Consider the following 18125-nt stretch of genomic DNA (forward strand, 5'->3'; position numbering starts at 1 on the left):
ACCGAAAAAGAAAAATAACATTAGGCAAAACATTCAATTTCCACAATGTAACAGTTTCAGTAGAGAAAAACAAAAGCAGGCATAATAATAGCTTTCAAAGTTAAAGAAAACAGCGAGCAATAGAGGGAAAGGGGTAAAATAACTAAAATTTGGCGCCAAGAATGACACATTACACAAAAAGAAGTTAAACAATTTTGGCACAAAACTAATACCAGGAAATGACAACTCACGTCATAACAAACGCGATTTCACCACAAAACAACTAACGTCAACTAAGACACAGGAAATGACGAAATTTTCACCATCTAAGGCGCAATAAAAACAGCATTTCGCGCCCTCGCGAGCCTAGATTTGTCCGTGAAAAAATTAAAGTCAAATTGAAAAAGACTGAACCCCATGTAAGAAAAAAGTTTAAATAAACTTCCCAAACATGATTTCTATACTGAAACTATTTAGACTGCAAAGGGAAATACACAGACCTGACTCATGGCAAATATAAGTAAAATACATATATTTAAAACTTTATATTAATACATTAAGCGCCAAACCATAGCTGAGAGTGTCATAAACAATGATACATATTTACCGAAAGACACCCATCCACATATAGTAGATAGCCAAACCAGTACTGAAAACTATCAGCAGAAGTAATGGTATATAAGAGATGAATCCCTATGACCAATAACAGAGAACACTTGAAAAGATTTCCCGTGAGGGAAACCATAAAATCAATAGCCGATACTCTCTTCACATCCCTCTGACAAACACTGTACTCAGAGGAATTGGGCTTCAGAATGCTTAGAAGCACTTATCATAAAAGAAAACAAAAAAATCAAGCACAAACTTACTTCACCACCTCCATAGGAGGCAAAAGTCATAAAACTGAATTGTGGGTGTGGTGAGGGGTGTATTTATAGGCATTTTGAGGTTTGGGAAACTTTGCCACTCCTGGTAGGATTGTATATCCCATACGTCACTAGCTCATGGACTCTTGCCAATTACATGAAAGAAAAAAAAATTAATAAAGAGGAAAGGAGGAGAAAACACAAGGGAAGGGAAGTAGCAGATTCCTAATAAGGAAGGATCTTAAGGGCAATTGCAGATAAGTACTGTACTCGACTGCTAATAGCACACTTTTAGATTCACTTTATTTCTACCATATTCCCAATTTCATCAAAGCAAAAAGATGCTGATGCATAAATTGGACTATTAAACCTGTAAAAAAAAATGAGGTGTTTCTATAGGATGAATTTTCCTTTGCTTACTAAGTAAGCCTTATGGTAGAAAAAAAAGGAGGGGGAAGGGGGTTAGGGTATGAGGGGGCGGAGCTAGCTAGTATTTAAGGGCAAGGGTCAGTGGTTAGTAATAGAAAAAACATAATTTATGTAAAAACTTACCTGATAAATTAATTTCTTTCATATTGGCAAGAGTCCATGAGCTAGTGACGTATGGGATATACATTCCTACCAGGAGGGGCAAAGTTTCCCAAACCTCAAAATGCCTATAAATACACCCCTCACCACACCCACAATTCAGTTTAACGAATAGCCAAGAAGTGGGGTGATAAGAAAGGAGCGAAAGCATCAAACAAGGAATTGGAATAATTGTGCTTTATACAAAAAAATCATAACCACCAGAAAAAAGGTGTGGGCCTCATGGACTCTTGCCAATATGAAAGAAATTAATTTATCAGGTAAATTCTTACATAAATTATGTTTTCTTTCATGTAATTGGCAAGAGTCCATGAGCTAGTGACGTATGGGATAGCAGATACCCAAGATGTGGAACTTCCACGAAAGAGTCACTAGAGAGGGAGGGATAAAATAAAGACAGCCAATTCCGCTGAAAAAACAATCCACAACCCAAATCAAAAAGTTTTAATCTTTATAATGAAAAAAACTGAAATTATAAGTAGAAGAATCAAACTGAAATAGCTGCCTGAAGTACTTTTCTACCAAAAACTGCTTCTGAAGAAGAAAAAACATCAAAATGGTAGAATTTAGTAGAAGTATGCAAAGAAGACCAAGTTGCTGCTTTGCAAATCTAATCAACAGAAGCTTCATTCTTAAAAGCCCAGGAAGTAGAAACTGACCTAGTATAATGAGCCATAATCCTCTGAGGAGGGGATTTACCCGACTCCACATAAGCATGATGAATCAAAAGCTTTAACCAAGACGCCAAAGAAATGGCAGAAGCCTTCTGACCTTTCCTAGAACCAGAAAAGATAACAAATAGACTAGAAGTCTTTCTGAAATCTTTAGTAGCTTCAACATAATATTTCAAAGCTCTTGCTACATCCAAAGAATGTAAAGATCTCTCCAGAGAATTCTTAGGATTAGGACACAACGAAGGGACAACAATTTCTCTACTAATGTTGTTAGAATTCACAACTTTAGGTAAAAATTTAAATGATGTCCGCAAAACTGCCTTATCCTGATGAAAAATCAGAAAAGGAGACTCACAAGAAAGAGCAGATAACTCAGAAACTCTTCTAGCAGAAGAGATGGCCAAAAGGAACAAGACTTTCCAAGAAAGTAATTTAATGTCCAGAGAATGCATAGGCTCAAACGGAGGAGCCTGTAAAGCCCTCAAAACCAAATTAAGACTCCAAGGAGGAGAGATTGACTTAATGACAGGCTTGATACGAACCAAAGCCTGTAGAAAACAATGAATATCAGGAAGATTAGCAATTTTTCTGTGAAACAGAACAGAAAGAGCAGAGATTTGTCCTTTCAAGGAACTTGCAGACAAACCTTTATCCAAACCATCCTGAAGAAACTGTAAAATTCTAGGAATTCTAAAAGAATGCCAAGAGAATCTATGAGAAGAACACCAAGAAATGTAAGTCTTCCAAACTCTGTAATAAATCTTTCTTGACACAGATTTACGAGCCTGTAACATAGTATTAATCACTGAGTCAGAGAAACCTCTATGACTAAGTATTAAGTGTTCAATCTCCATACCTTCAAATTTAATGATTTGAGATCCTGATGGAAAAATGGGCCTTGAGATAGAAGGTCTGGCCTTAACGGAAGTGTCCAAGGTTGGCAACTGGCCATCCGAACGAGATCCGCATACCAAAACCTGTGTGGCCATGCTGGAGCCACCAGCAGTACAAACGAACGCTCCATTAGGATTTTGGAAATCACTTTTGGAAGAACTAGAGGCAGAAAGATATAAGCAAGTTGATAATTCCAAGGAAGTGACAACGCATCCTGAGGATCCCTGGATCTGGACAGATACCTGGGAAGTTTCTTGTTTAGATGAGAAGCCATCAGATCTATTACTGGAAGTCCCCAGATTTGAACTATCTGAAGAAATACCTCTGGGTGAAGAGACCATTCGCCCGGATGTAACGTCTGGCGACTGAAATAATCCGCTTCCCAATTGTCTATACCTGGGATGTGAACCGCAGAGATTAGACAAGAGTTGGATTCCGCCCATACAAGTATCCAAGATACTTCTTTCATAGCCTGAGAACTGAGTCCCACCTTGATGATTGACATATGCCACGGTTGTGACATTGTCTGTCTGAAAACAAACGATTCTCTCTTCAGAAGAGGCCAGAACTGAAGAGCTCTGAAAATCGCACGGAGTTCCAAAATGTTGATTGGTAATCTCGCCTCCTGAGATTCCCAAACCCCCTGCGCTGTCAGAGATCCCCATATAGCTCCCCAACCTGAAAGACTTGCATCTGTTGTGATTACAGTCCAGGTTGGACGAACAAAAGAGGCCCCTTGAACTAAACGATGGTGATCCAACCACCAAGTCAGAGAAAAACGAACAATGGGATTTAAGGATATTAATTGTGATATCTTTGTATAATCCCTGCACCATTGGTTCAGCATACAAAGCTGGAGAGGTCGCGTCCGTTGCTGCAGTCATGAGACCTAAAATTTCCATGCACAAAGCTACCGAAGGGAATGATTGAGACTGAAGGTTTCGACAAGCTGAAACCAATTTCAGATGTCTCTTGTCTGTTAGAGACAAAGTCATGGATACTGAATCTATTTGGAAACCCAAAAAGGTTACCCTTGTCCGAGGAATCAAGGAACTCTTTGGTAAATTGATCCTCCAACCATGTCTTTGAAGAAACAACACAAGTTGATTCGTATGAGATTCTGCAGAATGTAAAGACTGAGCAAGTACCAAGATATCGTCCAAATAAGGAAATACCGTAATACCCTGCTCTCTGATTACAGAGAGAAGGGCACCGAGAACCTTTGAAAAGATCCTTGGAGCTGTTGCTAGGCCAAAAGGAAGAGCAACAAATTGGTAATGCTTGTCTAGAAAAGAGAATCTCAGGAACCGATAGTGATCCGGATGAATAGGAATATGAAGATATGCATCCTGTAAGTCTATTGTGGACATATAATGCCCTTGCTGAACAAAAGGCAGAATAGTCCATATAGTCACCATTTTGAATGTTGGTATCCTTACATAACGATTCAATATTTTTAGATCGAGAACTGGTCTGAAAGAATTCTCTTTCTTCGGTACAATGAACAGATTTGAATAAAACCCCAGACCCTGTTCCAGATCTGGAACTGGCACAATTACCCCAGCTGACTCCAGGTCTGAAAAACACATTTCAGAAAAGCCTGAGCCTTTACTGGGTTTACTGGAATGTGTGAGAGAAAGAATCTTCTCACAGGCGGTCTTATCTTGAAACCTATTCTGTACCCTTGAGAAACAATGTTCTGAATCCAATGATTTTGAATCGAACTGATCCAAACATCTTTGAAAAATCGTAACCTGCCCCCTACCAGCTGTGCTGGAATGAGGGCCGCACCTTCATGTGGACTTGGGAGCTGGTTTTGATTTCCTAAAAGGCTTGGATTTATTCCAGACTGGAGAAGGTTTCCAAACGGAGACCGTTCCTTTAGGGGAAGGGTCAGGCTTCTGTTCCTTATTCTGACGAAAGGAACGAAAACGATTAGCAGCCCTATATTTACCCTTAGATTTTTTATCCTGAGGCAAAAAAGCTCCTTTCCCCCCCAGTGACAGTTGAAATTATAGAATCCAACTGAGAACCAAATAACTTTATTACCTTGGAAAGAAAGAGAAAGCAACGTTGACTTAGAAGTCATATCTGCATTCCAAGATTTAAGCCATAAAGCTCTTCTAGCTAAAATAGCTAAAGACATATACCTCACATCAATCCTAATGATATCAAAAATGGCATCACAAACAAAGTTATTAGCGTGTTGAAGAAGTTTAACAATGCTATAAGCATCATGGTCCGACACTTGTGCTAAAGCCTCCAACCAGAAAGTGGAAGCTGCAGCAACATCAGCCAAAGAAATAGCAGGCCTAAGAAGATTACATGAACAAAAATAAGCCTTCCTTAGAAATGATTCAAGCTTCCTATCTAAAGGATCCTTAAAAGAAGTACTATCTGCCGTAGGAATAGTAGTACGTTTAGCAAGAGTAGAAATAGCCCCATCAACTTTGGGGATGTTCTCCCAAAACTCTAATCTATCAGACGGCAAAGGGTACAATTTCTTAAACCTTGGAGAAGGAGTAAATGAAGTACCCAGACTATTCCATTCCCTAGAAATTACATCTGAAATAGCATCAGGAACTGGAAAAACTTCTGGAATAACTACATGAGGTTTAAAAACCGAATTTAAACGCTTACTAGTTTTAATATCAAGAGGACTAGACTCCTCCGTATCTAATGCAATCAACACTTCTTTCAGTAAAGAACGAATAAACTCCATCTTAAACAAATATGAAGGTTTATCAGTGTCAATATCTGAGGCAGAATCTTCTGATCCAGAAAGATCCTCATCAGAGATAGATAAGTCAGATTTTTTTGCACCCGCAAGCCTAACAGCCCGCAATTTAGAGGAAAAAATTCAATGAAAATTTTAGGTAAGAAAAATATTAATTCATATGCATTTTCCCAAAAAATGAAACCGACAGTCTGAAAGAAGGAAAATAAACTGATTGAACTGAATCATGGCAAATATAGTATAAAACATATATTTAGAACTTTACATATAAAGTGCCAAACCATAGCTGAGTGTCATAAATAAAAATAAGACTTACTTACCCAAAGACACTCATCTACATAAAGTAGATAGCCAAACCAGTACTGAAACGAGAATCAGTAGAGGTAATGGTATATAAGAGTATATCGTCGATCTGAAAAGGGAGGTAGAAGAAGAAATCTCTACAACCGATAACAGAGAACCTATGAAATAGATCCCCTAGAGGAAGACCATGGTATTCAATAGGCAATACTCCCTTCACATCCCTCTGACATTCACTGCACTCAGAGGAAAACCGGGCTTCAGCCTGCTGCGAAGCGCATATCAACGTAGAAATCTAGCACAAACTTACTTCACCACCACCATGGGAGACAAAGTTTGTAAAACTGAATTGTGGGTGTGGTGAGGGGTGTATTTATAGGCATTTTGAGGTTTGGGAAACTTTGCCCCTCCTGGTAGGAATGTATATCCCATACGTCACTAGCTCATAGACTCTTGCCAATTACATGAAAGAAAGAAAGCAAGCTATATATATATATATATATATATATATATATATATATATATATATATATATATATATATATATATCAGGATGAGACAATCATAGGAAAGTTAAGAAAACATCTAAAAAATTATTTAAAAAAATCTAAGATGGTGTGTAAATGTCAATGGGAAAAAGATGCCTTATATAAGAATATATTTCTCTAATGCTAGGAATATAAAATATATGATAACCATAATTACAAGATATAAATTGATTTGATATTTTAGAGTTTAAACTATTTCCAATGATTAATGATAGTGTACTCTGAGTTAAAACCCAGGGGTATCTGCCCTTCACTTGAAGCTATCCAGACATTTCTGGTGACAATCTAAAAAATTTATGGTCAGTGCAGAGCAGCGTTGTTCGTTGGTGATATACCCCAAGTGCTCTTGTATGCGCGATCTAACGCATCTAGTGGTCATACCCTCGTACTGCAATTGATGTTCAGTGCACTCAATAAGGTATATCACACATGTGGTTGAACAATTAATACATCCTTTGATAGTAAAGTGTTGCCCATTGACATATGAGTAAAAAAAAAATTTTCCTTCCGTTTTAGTATTATCCAATGAAATCGCTTCACAGTGTTTTTAAGCTGATTTGGCCAACAGCTGTTAGGTCCATGAATACGGCACAGCCGAAACACGTAAGACCGGCCAGTATTTCTGTGTTTTCTGTACACTTCGTTTTAAGTTTAATGAATTTTGAATAAAGCTGGTTTTATCATCACGGATGCTTCCAGGACTTTTTCCTCTTTGCTACATTATATACAGGGATTGCCAGGAGTTTCCCTTCCACCCCTGGATTCATCCATATCCTACCCCCGGAACCGGGTCGATGTTCATTTGATTTCAATCTACCACATGTGCTCCATTGGATTGCTGCATTGTTGCTTTGTCCTAGGTGTCCCGTGATTGGCTGGTCCTACCACGTGCTTCAGGAGGACTCCGTAGATCGACCCGCAGCAACTGGGAGGAGCGCGGGGACGCGTCGTTCTCAGACAGGGTACCTGGAGCAGCTACAAGCCGAGTTTGCTATTTGTTAGCTTTGGCCAGCCACCTATCACCTTTCACTTGGACGGGCTATTGGGACAGAGCTAAAGACGACACAACCACTTACTTTGGATACCGGACGAGCTCCAAGACTTGAGCTGAGCCAGATCAGTAAGTAAACAACTTTGAGTTCATTATACAGCGGTAGTACCTTTACTTGACTGTAAGACCCGGTTACCCATCCATTGCCTTTATTTGCTTCATAGCACACTATTTTAGGAGAGGGATACTTGTCTTTGCTTTATATACAAGAACATTAGTACATTTGTTACTACTGACAACATATCGGCCTCTTTCATAACTTGTTCCTTTGCCTCTCACAGTTAACATTCGGCTGGTGGACAAGGTTCGCCGTCTTGAACCTCGTCCGTCCAGCCTCGCAGTGAGCGTGCATCAGTACGATGCCTGCAATTAACATTGTACAAACTGATGATTGTTCAATGCTGCCCCCTGCTTAAACATGGCCTATCGCGTGCAAGATGGGGCTGTCAATCATCCTGATTCAATTGGAATGGTTGCAGTCGGCCACCTAAAGTGTCGTTAAGTAGCAGCGAACCTAAAACGCCAGGCCTCTGAAGCAGTTATGGCAGCGATAACTGTGATGGTCGCTCTGTCGATCTTGTCCTTTCTTCTCTCACTTTTTCATTTTCTGACATCACCAAACAAATTCACACTTTACCTAAACCAGCAGTCACGCTAGAATCAGATCACAAAAACACAAAAGGATCCATACCTGGTTCATAGACATGTCCCATACTTTGCAAATCTCATTCTCCAGGTCTTCATCCAGCTCCACCATCTGCTCCTCTGTACCAGCTTTAGGGTTCTGTTCTGTTACAGTCTAAAATTAGCAAAGAAAATGGTAACTCTGGATTAGATGAACAAACTTCTTTACAAACTGGAAAATGTGCGGGAATCCCTCTATGATTGGGAGTGCTGAAAATCTAAAAGGTATTAAAGGGATATGAAACCCAAATATTTTCTTTCATGATTCAGATAGAGCATATCTCAATTCCACCTGCAATAGTTTGCTTAATTTTGTTGTACTTTTATCTTTGTACCCATGGACATCTATTGGCGCTTTATAAATAAATAATAACAACATGCAATTTTAAGCAACTTTCTAATTTACTCCTATTATCAATTTTTCTTTGTTCTCTATGTAACTTTATTTGAAAAAGCCGGAATGTAAGCTTAGGAGCCGGTCCATTTTTTTCTTCAGCACCCTGGGTAGCGCTTGCTGACTGGTGGCTACATTTCTATATTCCTGCTTTTCAAATAAAGATACCAAGAGAACAAAGAAAATTTGATAAAAGGGAGTAAATTAGAAAGTTGCTTAAAATTGCTGCTCTATCTGAATCATGAAAGAAAAAGAAAAAAAATCTGCTGCTTCATTAGCATATCAATGACGAATCCAGCTTCCTCCAATCGTTGAGTTGCCCCACAAGCTGAATGCCAAAGGGGACACACAACGATTGGAGGAAGCCGGATTTGTCGTCATCGATATGATGGTACTGAATGCATTAAAGGGACACTAAACACAATTTTTTCTTTCATGATTCAGATAGAGCAGCAATTTTAAGCAACTTTCTAATTTACTCCTATAATCAATTTTTCTTCGTTCTCTTGCTATCTTTATTTAAAAAGCAGGAATGTGATGCATAGGAGCCGGCCCAGTTTAGGTTGAGAACCTGGGTTATGCTTGCTTATTGGTGGGTAAATATGAGCCTCCAATAAGCAAGCGCTATCCATGGTGCTGAACCTAAAATGGGCTGGCTGCTAAGATTTACATTCCTGCTTTTAAAATAAAGATAGCAAGAGAAAGAAGAAAGATTGATAATAGGAGTAAATTAGAAAGTTGCTTAAAATTTCATGCTCTATCTAAATCCCAAAAGAAAAAATATTGGTTCAGTGTCCCTTTAAGTTGCTGCATTAAGTTGGAGAAAAAAAAGTGTCCTTTTTGCACTTTATTTTCGCTTTATTTTCTCTTCTGTACAATAAAAAAAGGAAAACAAAATTTATGCTTACCAGATAAATTCCTTTCTTTCCTGGCAGAGAGAGTCCACAACTTAATTCCTTAATGTTGGGAAATACAACACCTGGCCACCAGGAGAAGGCAAAGACACCCCAGCCAAAGGCTTAAATATCCCTCCCACTTCCCCATCCCCCCCAGTCATTCTGCAGAGGGAACAAGGAAAACTTAAAATTATGTTTACCTAATAATTTTCTTTTCTTTTGACGGGGAGAGTCCACAGCTGCATTCATTACTTTTGGGAATTCAGAACCTGGCCACCAGGAGGAGGCAAAGACACCCCAGCCAAACTCTTAAATACCTTCCCCACTTACCTCATCCCCCAGTTATTCTGCCAAGGGAACAAGGAACAGTAGGAGAAATATCAGGGTGAAAAAACTGCCAGAAGAATACAAAAATAAAACAGCCGCCTCGTAAGAACATGGAGGGGGAGCTGTGGACTCACCCTGTGAAAAGAAAAGAAAATGATCAGGTAAGCATAATTTAAATTTTTCTTCTTAAAACGGGGAGAGTCCACAGCTGCATTCATTACTTTTGGGTAAACAATACCCAAGCTATAGAGGAAACTAAATGCAAAAAAAGGGTGGGTAGACAAGGCCGCCCATTCGGAGGGCACCACAGCCTGAAATTACCCAAACACCTGACAAAAAACAACTACTTCACCAGAAACAGAAGGAAAAACTGAAAAGACCAGATAACTGCCCATCAGTTAAAACCAGCAAGGCCCTAGAGAGAGACCGCTCCAAACCAGTAGATTCCACCGAGCACAAAGCTTCCGAGGAGACAAGTCACACAGGTTCCAAGCCCATACTTCAACTTACCCCCGACACGAGGGAAGGAGACCTCCACATAAACCCTGAAGAGAAGGAGAAGAAGAAAAACTCAGAGATCTAAAGACCAAAGGAACCCTAGCTGAACTCCAAGCGCAAACAAAAGTTGCATCAGGACCAAAACGCCTAGCCAACAACCGAACAAAGAGAAGGGGGGAAAAAAACCTCTACCCAATCTGAATGGAAGTCCAAGGTACCATGTAACGTCCCAACCCTGGAGATCTAGAGAGACAAGGAAGACCCCATCCCTCACACAGTGTGCAATCCGCACTATGAAAGAACGACTGAGGGATAAACCTCCCCCCCCCGGGAACCGCCTAAAATATAGCACCATAAATCTTATCATGCTCCAGATGAAGCCACAGGCTTCCCTCGGCAACAGAAGTCTAGCAGACTCCAGCCGTTAAAACTAGCCAACCAAGCTAGGAACTGCACCAGGACTCCCACAGAGGAAAAATTGAGTGCAGAAATCCACTCCCTCCCAGGAAAAACAAGGAAGTAGGAGAGCATCCAAAACCAGCAGAGAACGCCCCCTGCTGAGGAAGGAAACACAGCAAAGCCTACCAGTTAAGGAGGGATCACAAGATCTAAGATACACAGTCCAGGCTCAACCAAACCGATAGACCTCTGACCCGCTGTCCGAGGCAACGAACTCAGCACCAAAGTGACTGGCAATGTCCGAAAACAGGGAAATAAACAATTCCCCAGACCGCCAAATCATTAGTAAGGAAAAAGGAGGGAACTAAATTGAACGGTACCAATAGGTACAGCAAACTTCACCATATGCTAACAAGACTAGCATGCTAACCAACTAAGCTATGACAGAACATAGGACGAGTTTGGGATCCAGGACCCAGACACAGATCCCTACCCTTCAAGAAGGGACACTCCCAGGCAAAAGAAAGACTACACTGAACGAACAGTGATGGCACAATACCAGAATCCAACCCTTCATTACGTCCTGCATGCAAGGCAGGAGGGACCCCTCTGAACAGAGGAAGACCTCCAGGGCACTAGGTGGATACTGTAGTATGCCTCAATCTCCCTAAGGGGAGGAGAAAGCCAAATATAACCACTCACCTGCCCACAAGCATAGAGTGTGCGCCAGCAGACAGACGGCAAAGGCAATACCGATTGAAGAGGAACCATCCGTCTGCAACAGCCAGCCCAGTAGAAAAACAAACAGCCATCAAGCCCCCTTTCAAGGTACAAATAGCTGCAACAGATTGTGACTGGAATCTCCCACCTGCTAGGCAAATAAACTACCCCTCAGGTTATTTCCAAGTCCCTGATAAGAGAAAACAAAACCCCCTGAAAAGGCAAGTGGAATTCTAAGAACCGGAAGGACTGAACCATCCAAAACAAGAACATGTCCGGAAAACCGGAGCCAGCTACAAGGTAGTAACCCCTGAGGAACCATAGGGATACCTCATACGGAGAACCTGTACCCAAGGAGACGCAACAACAGCCACATCCAAAGGTCATTGGACACTGGACGATCGCTAAGCATCCCAGAGACAGAGAACATATCTCCTAAAGGCTCTAGGGACAACACCCTAAAGTAAGATCTCAAAACTAGATAATCCAGCTTGAGAATAGAAAATAGTCTCCAAACAATCCCTTCAGGATCACCTTCCAGAAACGCCTACAGCTCAAGGAACTAAAGATGAGCCTCACAATTCCTGTCTAGCGACAAATAAAAACGAGGCATATTAGTAAGGGCAACTCCAGGAAAAAAAACGCATTCTCCAGGGCCTCAACACCTGGGGGCAGACGAGAAGCAGTAGGAGGAAGAAAAAGGCCGTAAATGCCCGAACTTCCCAAACAGATGACCCCCCAACCAGCCCCCAGAGGGGGAAAAAAGAAACCCAAGACGTCTCGACCCCGTTAAGGAAGGGTTCGTCATTAAGGTCTCAAAAAATACATCCGATAAGAATACCATAAAGGAGATAAAAATCGCCCCAACCTGGTACCCCAGATTTTGAAAGAATTATCTAAACATCCAGTCCCATTGGGATTGGAAAATACTAGCTCCGAGGCCAAGGACCTCCAGAATCAACAGAGTAATCTTAAACAGGATCCGCTTCAGGGACCCCGCCAATATTTAGGAACAGGACAATGAGGACTGAGCACAATTGCCCCATCCAAAAGGAGAAACAAGAACCAGCCTGACATTAAGAACGAAAGGCTTCCTCACCATGACTAAGCCCCGCAAAGGGTAAGTATTTTGTGAAAACTCATGGATGTTTCTCTCCACAGAAATCTTTAGTAAAGGTGAAAGCTTTATTCGATCCGAAGAGAACTAGAGTATAACGAACTCCTCCTGAGTGAGCAACTCACCACCCAACCAGGACAGCCAGATATACCGGCCCCACGTGGGTGAAATAGGCCTAAAGGACCAGAAAATAGCGCCTGCTACATAGGGCATTCAGAACTGACCCAGGCCACAGAAAAATTGAAACCCCAACTGGAATCGACAGCAGGTACTATAGACATAACAATGTACTTACACCTTAACATGCAACTTGCGCGGAAGTGCTCAACCGACCACAAAATCGCTAATATCAAATTCCAGAAAAACATAATTTATGTAAGAACTTACCTGATAAATTCATTTCTTTCATATTGGCAAGAGTCCATGAGCTAGTGACGTATGGGATATACAATCCTACCAGGAGGGGCAAAGTTTCCCAAACCTCAAAATGCCTATAAATACACCACTCACCACACCCATAATTCAGTTTAACGAATAGCCAAGTAGTGGGGTGATAATGAAAAGAGTAAAAAAGCATCAAAGGAATTTGGAAATAATTGTGCTTTATACAAAAAAATCATAACCACCATAAAAAAGGGGTGGGCCTCATGAACTCTTGCCAATATAAAAGAAATGAATTTATCAGGTAAGTTCTTACATAAATTATGTTTTCTTTCATGTAATAGGCAAGAGTCCATGAGCTAGTGACGTATGGGATAGCAATACCCAAGATGTGGAACTCCACGCAAGAGTCACTAGAGAGGGAGGCATAAAAATAAAAACAGTCATTTTCCGCTGAAAAAAATGAATCCACAACCCAAAATATAAGTTTAATCTCATAAATGAAAGGAAAAAACTTAAATCAAAAGCAGAAGAATCAAACTGAAACAGCTGCCTAAAGAACTTTTCTACCAAAAACAAACAAATACATCAAAACGGTAGAATTTAGTGAATGTATGCAAAGAAGACTAAGTTGCTGCTTTGCAAATCTGATCAACTGAAGCTTCATTCTTAAAAGCCCACGAAGTAGAGACTGATCTAGTAGAATGAGCTGTAATCATTTGAGGCGGAGTTTTACCCGACTCGACATAAGCATGATGAATTAAAGATTTCAACCAAGATGCCAAAGAAATGGCAGAGGCCTTCTGACCTTTCCTAGAACCGGAAAAGATAACAAATAGACTAGAAGTCTTTCGGAAATTCTTAGTAGCTTCAACATAATATTTCAAAGCTCTAACTACATCCAAAGAATGCAATGATCTCTCCTTAGAATTCTTAGGATTAGGACATAATGAAGGAACCACAATTTCTCTACTAATGTTGTTAGAATTCACAACCTTAGGTAAAAATTTAAAAGAAGTTCGCAACACCGCCTTATCCTGATGAAAAATCAGAAAAGGAGACTCGCAAGAAAGAGCAGATAATTCAGAAACTCTTCTAGCAGAAGAGATGGCCAAAAGAAACAAAACTTTCCAAGAAAGTAACTTAATGTCTAATGAATGCATAGGTTCAAATGGAGGAGCTTGAAGAGCCCCCAGAACCAAATTCAAACTCCAAGGAGGAGAAATTGACTTAATGACAGGTTTTATACGAACCAAAGCTTGTACAAAACAATGAATATCAGGAAGATTAGCAATCTTTCTATGAAAAAGAACAGAAAGAGCAGAGATTTGACCTTTCAAGGAACTTGCAGACAAACCTTTAACCAAACCATCCTGAAGAAACTGTAAAATTCTCGGAATTCTAAAAGAATGCCAGGAAAAGTGATGAGAAAGACACCAAGAAATGTAAGTCTTCCAGACTCTATAATATATCTTCCTAGATACAGATTTACGAGCCTGTAACATAGTATTAATCACAGAGTCAGAGAAACCTCTATGACTAAGTATCAAGCGTTCAATCTCCATACCTTTAAATTTAAGGATTTGAGATCCTGATGGAAAAAAGGACCTTGCAACAGAAGGTCTGGTCTTAACGGAAGAGTCCACGGATGGCAAGAGGCCATCCGGACAAGATCCGCATACCAAAACCTGTGAGGCCATGCTGGAGCTACCAGCAGAACAAACGAGCATTCCTTCAGAATCTTGGAGATTACTCTTGGAAGAAGAACTAGAGGCGGAAAGATATAGGCAGGATGATACTTCCAAGGAAGTGACAATGCATCCACTGCTTCCGCTTGAGGATCCCTGGATCTGGACAGATACCTGGGAAGTTTCTTGTTTAGATGAGAAGCCATCAGATCTATTTCTGGAAGTCCCCACATTTGAACAATCTGAAGAAATACCTCTGGGTGAAAAGACCATTCGCCCGGATGTAACATTTGGCGACTGAGATAATCCGCTTCCCAATTGTCTATACCAGGGATATGAACCGCAGAAACTAGACAGGAGCTGGATTCCGCCCATACCAGTATTCAAGATACTTCTTTCATAGCCAGAGGACTGTGAGTCCCTCCTTGATGATTGATGTATGCCACAGTTGTGACATTGTCTGTCTGAAAACAAATGAACGATTCTCTCTTTAGAAGAGGCCATGACTGAAGAGCTCTGAAAATTGCACGGAGTTCCAAAACATTGATCGGTAATCTCACCTCCTGAGATTCCCAAACCCCTTGTGCTGTCAGAGACCCTTAAACAGCTCCCCAACCTGTAAGACTTGCATCTGTTGAAATTACAGTCCAGGTCGGAAGAACAAAAGAAGCCCCCTGAACTAAACGATGGTGATCTGTCCACCACGTCAGAGAGTGTCGTACAATCGGTTATAAAGATATTAATTGAGATATCTTTGTGTAATCCCTGCACCACTGGTTCAGCATACAGAGCTGAAGAGGTCGCATGTGAAAACGAGCAAAGGGGATCACGTCCGATGCAGCAGTCATAAGACCTAGAATTTCCATGCATAAGGCTACCGAAGGGAATGATTGTGATCGAAGGTTTCGACAAGCTGAGATCAATTTTAGACGTCTATTATCCGTCAGAGACAGAGTCATGGACACTGAATCCATCTGGAAACCTAAAAAGGTTACCCTTGTTTGAGTAATCAATGAACTTTTCGGTAAATTGATCCTCCAACCATGATCTTGAAGAAACAACACAAGTCAATTCGTATGAGATTCTGCTAAATGTGAAGACTGAGCAAGTACCAAGATATCGTCCAAATAAGGAAATACCACAATACCCTGTTCTCTGATTACAGACAGAAGGGCACCGAGAACCTTTGTAAAAATTCTTGGAGCTGTTGCTAGGCCAAACGGCAGAGCCACAAACTGGTAATGCTTGTCTAGGAAAGAGAATCTCAGAAACTGATAGTGATCTGGATGAATCGGAATATGCAGATATGCATCCTGTAAATCTATTGTGGACATATAATGCCCTTGCTGAACAAAAGGCAGGATAGTCCTTATAGTTACCATTTTGAATGTTGGTATCCTTACATAACGATTCAATATTTTTAGATCCAGAACTGGTCTGAAGGAATTCTCCTTCTTTGGTACAATGAAGAGATTTGAATAAAACCCCAGCCCCTGTTCCAGAACTGGAACTGGCATAATTACTCCAGCCAACTCTAGATCTGAAACACATTTCAGAAATGCTTGAGCCTTCGCTGGATTTACTGGGACACAGGAAAGAAAAAATCTCTTTGCAGGAGGCCTTATTTTGAAGCCAATTCTGTACCCTTCTGAAACAATGTTTTGAATCCAAAGATTGTGAATTGAATTGATCCAAATTTCTTTGAAAAATCGTAATCTGCCCCCTACCAGCTGGGCTGGAATGAGGGCCGCACCTTCATGTGGACTTGGGAGCTGGCTTTGGTTTTCTAAAAGGCTTGGATTTATTCCAGACTGGAGATAGTTTCCAAACTGATACCGCTCCTGTGGGTGAAGGATCAGGCTTTTGTTCCTTATTGTAACGAAAGGAACGAAAACGATTATTAGACCTAAATTTACCTTTAGATTTTTTATCCTGTGGCAAAAAAGTTCCTTTCCCTCCAGTAACAGTTGAGATAATAGAATCCAACTGAGAACCAAATAATTTATTACCCTGGAAAGAAAGGGAAAGCAAAGTTGACTTAGAAGACATATCAGCATTCCAAGTTTTAAGCCATAAAGCTCTTCTAGCTAAAATAGCTAGAGACATATACCTGACATCAACTCTAATGATATCAAAGATGGCATCACAAATAAAGTTATTAGCATGTTGAAGAAGATTAACAATGCTATGAGAATTATGATCTGTTACTTGTTGCGCTAAAGCTTCTAACCAAAAAGTTGAAGCTGCAGCAACATCCGCTAAAGATATAGCAGGTCTAAGAAGATTACCTGAACTAAGTAAGTTTTTCTTAGAAACGATTCAATCTTCCTATCTAAAGGATCCTTAAAGGAAGTACTATCTGCCGTAGTACGTAATAGTAGTACGTTTAGCAAGAGTAGAGACAGCCCCATCAACCTTAGGGATTTTGTCCCAAAATTCTAATCTGTCAGATGGCACAGGATATAATTGCTTAAAACGTTTAGAAGGAGTAAATGAATTACCCAAATTATTCCATTCCCTGGAGATTACTTCAGAAATAGCATCAGGGACAGGAAAACTTCTGGAATAACTACAGGAGATTTAAAAACCTTATTTAAACGCTTTAATTTAGTATCAAGAGGACCAGAATCCTCTATTTCTAATGCAATTAAGACTTCTTTAAGTAAAGAACGAATAAATTCCATTTTGAATAAATATGAAGATTTATCAGCATCAACCTCTGAGACAGAATCCTCTGAACCAGAGGAACCACTATCAGAATCAGAATGATGATGTTCATTTAAAAATTCATCTGAAAAATGAGAAGTTTTAAAAGACCTTTTACGTTTACTAGAAGGAGGAATAACAGACATAGCCTTCTTAATGGATTTAGAAACAAAATCTCTTATGTTAACAGGAACACTCTGAGTATTTGATGTTGACGGAACCGCAACAGGTAATGTAACATTACTAAGGGAAATATTATCTGCATTAACAAGTTTGTCATGACATTCATTACAAACAACAGCTGGAGGAACAGATACCACAAGTTTACAACAGATACACTTAACTTTGGTAGATCCAGCACCAGGCAGCGTTTTTCCAGAAGTATCTTCTGACTCAGTGTCAATCTGGGACATCTTGCAATATGTAATAGAAAAAACAACATATAAAGCAAAATTGATCAAATTCCTTAGACAGTTTCAGGAATGGCAAAAAATGCCAGTGAACAAGCTTCTAGCAACCAGAAGCAATAAATAATGAGACTTAAATAATGTGGAGACAATAGTGACGCCCATATTTTTTAGCGCCAAAAAAGACGGCCACATTATTTGGCGCCTAAATGCTTTTGGCGCCAAAAATGACGCCAAATCTGGAACGCCGACACTTTTGGCGCAAAAAAAA

At 40.1% G+C, this 18125-nt stretch overlaps 1 protein-coding gene and 1 non-coding gene across 2 annotated transcripts in view; both read right to left on the bottom strand.

Moving 5' to 3' along the window:
• The window catches only part of SAAL1 (serum amyloid A like 1), a 219370-nt gene that overhangs the window by 178132 nt on the left and 23113 nt on the right, over positions 1–18125 (bottom strand). Inside the window, 1 exon segment of the mRNA XM_053720661.1 lies at positions 8329–8436. Coding sequence (XP_053576636.1) covers positions 8329–8436 — 108 coding nt within the window.
• LOC128637106 (U5 spliceosomal RNA) lies at positions 12654–12768 on the bottom strand. The gene has a single exon (XR_008398972.1). It is a non-coding gene; the product is annotated as a U5 spliceosomal RNA (small nuclear RNA).

This window comes from Bombina bombina, chromosome 7, assembly GCF_027579735.1.
Source record: "Bombina bombina isolate aBomBom1 chromosome 7, aBomBom1.pri, whole genome shotgun sequence".
Taxonomy (NCBI): Eukaryota; Metazoa; Chordata; class Amphibia; order Anura; family Bombinatoridae; genus Bombina; species Bombina bombina.